The sequence below is a fragment of the Pleuronectes platessa genome, chromosome 3, assembly GCF_947347685.1.
Source record: "Pleuronectes platessa chromosome 3, fPlePla1.1, whole genome shotgun sequence".
Lineage (NCBI taxonomy): Eukaryota > Metazoa > Chordata > Actinopteri > Pleuronectiformes > Pleuronectidae > Pleuronectes > Pleuronectes platessa.
In genome coordinates this window covers 23,388,503-23,397,034 of record NC_070628.1, presented here as the reverse complement: position 1 = coordinate 23,397,034, position 8,532 = coordinate 23,388,503, and the positions used below count along the sequence as shown (strand labels likewise).

Below are 8,532 nucleotides of genomic sequence, written 5' to 3'. Positions count from 1 at the left end.
ACCCCCCCGAGCTATCAATCTATCTAATAAACTTGTATAATCCAGTTTACATCTCATTGAATAAATCACAAACAGCTTTAGTGGCTCTCAGACAATGTGGCAACTCTGACATCTTTCTTTAGTGTGGCTTCAGAGAAGGCTGCATTTCGATATCACTGGCAGTTTCTGTTGACACCGGAAGTGCCTCTACGAGGCCCCGCTGCCACGGTTTTAGGCTTGCCCTCACTGCCGCACGGTGCAGTAGTGTACACAGACAAGATGGCAGCTTCTGTGGAAGACGAATTTGAAGATGCTCCTGACGTGGAGCCGTTAGAACCAACTCTGAAGAACATCATCGAGCAGAAATCCCTCAAGTGGATATTTGTGGGAGGGAAAGGAGGTGTCGGTAAAACGACTTGTAGGTGAGTGGAAGAGAAGCGCTCGTCGCCTCCAGGCTTCGACTCGCTAGCTAACGCAGCTAGCTTTAGCCTGTATTACTAGTTGACGTGGATCAATGTGAGTAAACGAGTCAACCGCGCAGTTTCCCCATAACAATAATTGAATGGGAGTTAGCTCACTATCCGAAGACGTCTTAGCATTAAACTATATTGACATTAGCGTTGTGTTAAACGTCAGTCAAGCACGCTGAGTTAGTTGACAGTTTGCCGGCTGGTTGTTCGCTGTCTAGCACTGTCACTTGCTAACTTTAGCCAATTGACACATGCGCTTGTCAGTGTGCGTGTATGTGATCATTCCTCTATGGTTTGACATTGACAAGCTGTTTATTTCCATGTTCAATGGAAGATCTAGCTTAACCGTGTTAAATAGACTTAGCATTAGCATTGTGGCTAAGGGACGATAATGGACTACTTTCTTGAGGACACTCTAGCCTACATATTAGCTTGCTACCTTCCATCAACTACAGCTGCCAAGACTCACTGAGTGATGCTTGAAATATCATTAGGAATATTCCTTGTTAAAGGTGTTAAACACAGATCATTGAAGTATTGTGGATGTGATGCCCACGCAGAAACATTCATTAAATGCAACAACAACTTTCCAACCTCAGTAAAATGTATTAAGATGCGGGTTATAACAAAACAAACGTGTGATGTATGTGAACGTTTGTGTTGTATCTGAACTTTCTATCTGGACAACATGAAAATTGTTTAAACATGTAACTCTGGCTCATGCAGTGCAGTGTTTTGTCTTTGGATTAATCAGCACTCTTTATATCAAATAAAATGAATTAATATCCCTGATGCAGCTTAGGAAAAGAGTCTTGATCTCAATCTTTTTATCAGTACCACATACAACATGGAACTTTAACCCGTGCTCTCTATAGCTGCTGTACCAACGTGTCTCGTCTGTGTCATTTGTTCAGCTGTAGTTTGGCTGTCCAGCTGGCTGCTGTGAGGGAGAGTGTCCTGATCATCTCCACAGATCCTGCCCATAACATCTCTGATGCTTTCGACCAGAAGTTTTCAAAGGTGCCGACCAAGGTCATGGGCTATGAAAACCTCTTTGCGATGGTGAGTCAACCTGCAAAAAGAACGGGAACATGTCGCAGACGGAGTAAGGAGTGTCTGTACAAGTTGGGTGGTAGAGTAATCTAACTCTACAATACAAATAAGTTGTATGAAAAATCCACAGTTAAGTCAAAGTAATGGAAAAAGCTACACAATCAACAAAGATGGATTGATTGTGCACTCAGCCCTCAAGTTACTAAAAAATGTAATATTGTTTAAAAGCTAGAATTATATCAGTATTGTATAACATTTTTACAGGAGACATTTTGACTTTTCAGTGCAGGAAAGGTTCAGATGGTTCAAAAGCCCCAGTAACAAAATGAGAGTGTGACACAATGAGCCAGCATGTACAATACCATGACCCTGAAACTAAAGCAGCTAATTTGGACTCAATTTGCTTTTTGACACCATTAGGGATGGTTTCCAATACTCGCTATTTAACTGGTCCTATTGGAAACGTTTTGACGCTATCAGTTCTGCCCTCGTTGGTGGAAAAATTAAGAAAAATTATTTTCTTTTTTAGTATTGCTAGAGCAAATTTTTTTTTGCACAGTTCATCTCCATCCATGTATCCAATGTCTTTACCTTGTATCAACTGAGTTAGCAGCCTAAAGCCCAGACATGGAGTTAAATAAAATATACAAACATGGATTACTGAATAAACATGTATCCATCTGAGAATTATGGATGTGTTCACAAATGTAACCTCTGATTGAAATTAAAACTGACTAAACAACAGCTCAAGGGATGCTCTGTCCATGTTTGTGTATAAGCAGCAGTTAAAATCGCAATGACACGCCCCTATAACATTTTAAACGTCTCCTAAAACAAGTGGATGAATCATAGCTCTATCTGTTATTAAAGAGGTTTCTTTATGCTCTTTTTGGAAAATGAAGTTTCACACATGAGATCAGTATCTCTTCTGTGTCATGAGGATGGTCAGTTCCACATCTGGGTCTCAAAAGCACAAGCCATCGTTGTGTATCAAACAGAATCCCCAGAGGCCCCAAAAACATTTGCAGGCAGTTTCAAACATGTTTTTTGGTGTGTGTGTGTGTCAATGTGTGTTTGTGTTGTATGTGAGTGTAGGAGATTGACCCTAGCCTGGGTGTAGCAGAGCTGCCTGATGAGTTTTTCGAAGAGGACAACATGCTCAGCATGGGCAAGAAGATGATGCAGGAAGCCATGAGTGCCTTCCCTGGCATCGATGAGGCCATGAGCTACGCAGAGGTCATGAGGTGAGATCTCCTGGTCGATACAGAACCAAAGCACATTTTCCTACAAGCAGCACAGTTTCAAAGATCCACCGATGCATAAACCTTTATGGAGTCCATAAAAAATTGTTGGCCAGTTGTGAGTTATAAAATTGTCTTCCTGTGCCTCAGGTTAGTGAAAGGAATGAACTTCTCAGTGGTGGTCTTTGACACTGCCCCCACTGGCCACACACTGAGGCTGCTTAACTTCCCCACCATCGTGGAGCGTGGGCTGGGTCGTCTCATGCAGATCAAGAACCAGATCAGTCCTTTCATCTCACAGGTAAGTGAGATGAAGGGTGTCCTAAAAACCCGTTGGGCTGCTGATGAGCTTTCAATTGAAATAGTTAAACAAATAGATGAATGGAAAAAGCAGCAATGACATTCTATTTGGTTTTTTTATGAAATGTTTTATTTTGCAATGCCAACAAGCCTTCTCTCTGTTTCTCTCATTGTTTGTAGATGTGTAACATGCTCGGTCTGGGTGACATGAACGCAGACCAGCTTGCCTCGAAGCTTGAAGAGACGCTGCCGGTCATCCGCTCAGTCAGTGAGCAGTTCAAAGACCCTGTAAGTCACACAGATACACGACACTTGTAGTTAATATACATTCATATTTCTGTCTCAACAGTGTGCAGTTGCTTTTATGTTGTGTGTTTTTTGTCTTCGTTGTGCTTGTGTGCATATACACTAGGCTTGTCATACTACACTTCACAGACCTCGGGTCTCATTTATAACCGTTGCGTACTCACAAAACGGGGCCTGAAACGTGCGTACACCACTTCTAACGCAAACGTTTGGATTTATAAAAACAAACTTGACGGAAGTTTGCCTATATCCATCCAGACTCTGACCCATGTGTACGAACGTTTTGGAGACGGGAAAGTGGCGACGCAGACGTGAGGTGGTGAACTGAAGCAGATTACTGCTCCAATTCATAATTTACACCAAAACCAACAGCTTAGTTTTACTCGCGCGACATATCTGTTCCAATCAAACCTTTTAATTAAATAATATATAAAACAACTTACAGAAAATTACGTTTAGATTCCATTTAACAGCGGAGTATTTACTTTATAAGTGACATCACTGCTGTCCCATAAAATCGTTCTTCACCTCCACCTCACTAACAAACACCTCTATGTCAGTGTCTGAAAGTTTCGCTTCCTCTTCTCAGCGCTTGATTCCGTGACTCCGTCAGGACTCTATCTGGAAACCCATTGGTCAGCAGCATAATTAATATTCATGGCGTGCTTTGCATTGACCATTTATGGTTGAAAGTGGGCGTGTAGAGGGCGGATTTATAAAGCGAACATTGCGTTCAGGTGTGCGTGCGCACTGTTTTATAAATCGGAATTTTCTTTTGCGTACGCCATTTCCGGCTTTTGTGCGTATGTACACTTTTAGTATGAATCCTACACACTGTTTTCAAAATGAGACCCCTGGGCTCCTCCTTTGAGATGTGGCTGTAGCGGAGCTAAAAGGCTTTCCAGCTCTGTAGCTGGTTCCCACCATCATTTACATTATGTACACCTTCACAAAAGCATGGAAGTGGTGCCAGTAGTGTTAATGGATAGTGATAACTTGAAGCAGGTGGAGAAAAGGATCTAATCCACTCATTACGTTATTAAAACCAATTTAACATTTAGTGATCTAGCACAGCCACTTCTAATGTAAACCTCATCACTGAGCTGTGTGCATTTATACAGCATCTACACGTGGGGCACGTGCTTTGTTGGTGCAGCCTTTCAACCCGTCCTACTGTACGCCTGTGTACAATGGTGGGACATGTAGTATTGTGACAAGAGGACTATCAACAACACAGTTTCAGCTCTCTGTATACTAGATCATGTTTTCATGTCACAATGACTGAACCGCTGCATAAAATTGTCATTTAAGAATGATTGTTTCGAATGTTTTTTCCCAGAAATTGCTTTAGTACTGGTTCATGCATTACGTAGACATCCCATTTCAACCTGTCAACTGATTTACAGATATAAATACACTTTCAAATCTGAATACATATTTTAGGATATTTTCTTTACCAATTTCCAAATCCCAATCACACACATGGATTTTAAATACACATTTACATATCGGTTTACACACGCACACACACACACTCTAAATACAGATTTTCAGAAATTCACATGCTCATAACACATTCATAAATCTGAGGGCTGATGGGCGGGGATATATCGGTTGCATTTTTTTCAAAGTGTGGCCTGCTCATGCTAGCTTTTCCAGGATTACCAACCCTAGCTTTAAATTAGTTGTTTTAAAAGCTTTTCTGTACATGGGTGTAACTCTTCTATGTTTCTTTCCCGTCCATTAGGAACAGACCACCTTCATCTGTGTTTGTATCGCTGAGTTCCTCTCCCTGTACGAGACGGAGAGGCTCATCCAGGAGTTGGCCAAGTGCCGCATCGACACGCACAACATCATCGTCAACCAACTTGTTTTCCCTGAGACAGAGAGGCCGTGTAAAATGTGTGAAGCCCGCCATAAAATTCAGTCCAAGTATTTAGACCAGGTACGAGACAGTAATTTGTGTTCAAAGCTGTTCAAATACAGATGCATTATTGAAACCAACATATTTAATAAGTGTAACATGTTATTGTCCTTTTTCATGGCCTGTCCTCTCTCCACAGATGGAGGACCTTTATGAAGATTTCCACATAGTCAAGTTGCCGCTGCTGCCCCATGAAGTCCGAGGTGCCGAAAAGGTTAACACGTTCTCTCAGCAACTTCTGGAGCCGTACAAGCCCCCAAACAAGTGATCTCCGTCCCTGCAGGACTTCCCTCCCTCTGCCCCCTCTTTGCAGACCACACCTCTATCTACAGTCTGACCTCCCCTCCTGTGAGCCCCCTCCTCCACTGGCCTCAAGCCCCACAGTAACAGGCTCAAGGTGATCCACTCAGTCGTCAGCTCATCATCCGAAGTAGAGCACCTCTACAGCGAGACACAGGCGCTTAATGAAGGGGAGCTGATGATCACAAACACCAAATTATATTCTGCTGTATTGTTAGAGATAAGACAGATAGGAGCTGCCTGACTCTCACTTCACCTCCTCTTGTCTCCATATCCTCCGTGTGGCAGTCGAACTATTCCTACTTAAAGCATTTACCATTTTCTTAACAACTCCCCTCCCCCTCCATCTGACACAGTGTCCAGCTTCGATTCTGTAAAAACTAAATACGTGTTTCCAGTGACGGTGCTGTGTGTTCCTCATTTCAGATGGTTGATGTTTATTCCGTGTGACTTGGTGGCTGTGTGCGTTCTCCAGTTTGACTTTAGACAAAAAACGATGTAAAAGGAATATGGCTTGTGGTCTTAAGTATTTTTTTGTTCTTGGCCGAGACCAAAAAAGTGTCTTTTACCAATTGTCAAATCATTACTCACTCCTCCATGCGACTATGGTGTAAATGCAGTTACTTAACGTCAATGAGATTTTTAATCAAGTCAAACTAGGAGCTTTAAATAGTCTGTGCCTCTGTTATTGTTTTAACTGGACAGTCTTAAAGCTAGGGTTGGTAATCCTGGAGAAGCTAGTAAAAGCAGGCTACACCATATCTCATTTACATCCCAGCCCCTCTCATTGTCCCTCTCAACAAAGCTATGCCCTGTAGCACATGAAAGCTCACTGACTTACAGCAGCTAATAGAAAACTTTTTTGTGACCAGCTCACTAACTTCTGGCTAACGTCTCTGCTTCAGAGGGGAATGTCCCCCCGACTTGTGAAGACCCTGTGCTTTGTGATGGCACGAACAGGGGGCTCGCAGACAGGCACATCCATTAGTGACTGACAGGTACACCAGCCAATCATTTCATTTAGTCATGCGAGGGGCACAGACAGGCATTTCTTCATTTTTCCAAACAACTGTATTTATTGATGGCTATAAGGACGAGATGAGGATTTCAATAAATTACCAACCCTGCCTTTAATGGCCTCTGTTGAATATTGTAGGCATCTAGTTGCTTCAGACAGATGATGCTCGTGACCTGATGTTTCAGTGGCTGAACGTTCATTATTATTTCTGCTGAATCCCCAGCACATGCTCCCACAAGCTCTGTCAATCATTATATCTGTTTACTTAAGACTATAACTTATGGGAACACAATTGAGAGACATTAGTAGCCTTATTTAGTGCATTGTTAGTTAAGAATATATTGAATGTTGCTTGATCAATAATGTTGAACCAATGAATGGTGAGTAAAGCATCTTTGCCCTAGAGTGGGCTCTGATTGGTTGACCTGATGATTGAATTACTTCATTTCCCAACAGACGCATAGAGAAGACAGGTTACTCCACCCCTCAATCCAACTCTTCATCTCTCCCCTCTGTAACTGAATGCTTTTGAGACAATACAAAGCTGTTTTCTATAAATTATTTAGCAAGAGTTGATTAAAATGAACTTGCCTCAGCTCAGAGCCTTTTGTGGTCATTGTTTTGATCTGATGTTTTTTCCTGATCAGGCTGCAGATTGTGTCTGACGGACTCATTTAACCTCGAGCAAGAAGATTCAGGGGCACAAACAAGCCTTTTATGCAAACAAAATTAAAGACTCATTCAAAAAGTACAATTGTTATTCTCAATTGATTTTGTTAAATTATAAAGTGTTAACTTTAAATGAATTGCCCTTGTGCAGAATTGCATTTGTGGTGGAAGAAGTAATCAGATCCTTGACTGAAGTAAAAGTACTAATCCCACATTTTTTTATTCAAAACCTTGCAATGACACTTGAAATGAGGGTTTTCAGTGCCTCCTACTGGTCAGGGACACCAACTGCAAGGGGAAGAGTTTAAGTCAATTAAAAAAACCTTTTTATTCTCTACAGGGACAATTTGAGAGTAGCTCTGTAAGGCCTAATATCAACCCATTTTTACCTGTTTATATAATATTTGATTTAGTCTTAGAACCCCAGAGGTGATGTAGATGAGGAAAGACGGGAAATGAGAATATTGTGGGTTTTTTGTTTGTAATAGTGGGTTAAATTATGCAGCACATGCTGAACAAAACAGCGACTTTTCCCCATATTTTGTCCATACATTTGTTACTTTTTCTTACCAGGTTTACAGCAATAATTGTAAACTGTCTAATTTACCTTTTTGTAAAAGATATCTTGAATTTGATTTCCATGTTAAGCCTAAACATGAAGTATTAAGATTTCATATTTACGATTAACGCTTAACATTTCGATTCAACATTTGGGTTTATCATTTAGTGATTAGTTTTCAATTTAATATTTAACCTCACATTTAGATTAAAAGTAAAAAAAATTGAGTTTATTATTCATATGTTTTATAAAAAGCTAAATATGAAAGGGATACGCGTAAAGGCATAACTTAAAAAAATACACACTGATTTTAAAAAATGGTTCTGGTGGAACGTTGCTGTGAAACTGACTCGGTCCAGTTACTGTTTGGTACAAGTGGGATGTTCTCATCCAACTGTAATTTATATCTATTCTTATGAGAAAAGGTGAAGGAGGCGCAATGACAAACGTCTCCACTGTGTCTATCTGCTCTGGTGTAAAATAATCTGATTGTTATTCAATCCGCAACAAGGGGGACTTGTAGATCTGTGACGCCGCAAATTGCTTGTTGTTTTCATATCACTTAACACGAAACTTTGCCATGGTCCACTTGCTGCAGTTGTATAATCCCCTCCACTGCCCTGTGCGCTCTCCGTGGCCCCGGCGCTGCGGCCTGTCGCTTGTGGTCCATCAGCGAGCCGCGCTGTGCCGGTCGGGGGCCGCGCTAACGAGCT

At 41.4% G+C, this 8,532-nt stretch overlaps 1 protein-coding gene across 1 annotated transcript; it reads left to right on the top strand.

The window, feature by feature from the left end:
- The first annotated feature begins 209 nt into the window (after positions 1-209).
- Positions 210-7,186, top strand: get3 (guided entry of tail-anchored proteins factor 3, ATPase). Its single transcript, XM_053417843.1, has 7 exons — positions 210-401; positions 1,364-1,511; positions 2,598-2,746; positions 2,894-3,044; positions 3,224-3,331; positions 5,097-5,294; positions 5,413-7,186. The coding sequence occupies exons 1-7, from the start codon at positions 259-261 to the stop codon at positions 5,539-5,541; spliced, it is 1,026 nt and encodes a 341-aa protein (XP_053273818.1). The 5' UTR covers positions 210-258; the 3' UTR covers positions 5,542-7,186.
- The last annotated feature ends 1,346 nt before the right edge of the window (positions 7,187-8,532 follow it).

What these genes read in the sequence shown, in the direction of transcription:
- get3 (XM_053417843.1), top strand. Translation starts at nt 259, where the DNA reads ATGGCAGCTTCTGTGGAAGACGAATTTGAAGATGCTCCTGACGTGGAG. An exon ending in ATGAAAACCTCTTTGCGATG is followed by an intron (nt 1,512 to 2,597) that starts GTGAGTCAACCT and finishes ATGTGAGTGTAG; the next exon opens with GAGATTGACCCTAGCCTGGG. An exon ending in TCAGTCCTTTCATCTCACAG is followed by an intron (nt 3,045 to 3,223) that starts GTAAGTGAGATG and finishes CATTGTTTGTAG; the next exon opens with ATGTGTAACATGCTCGGTCT.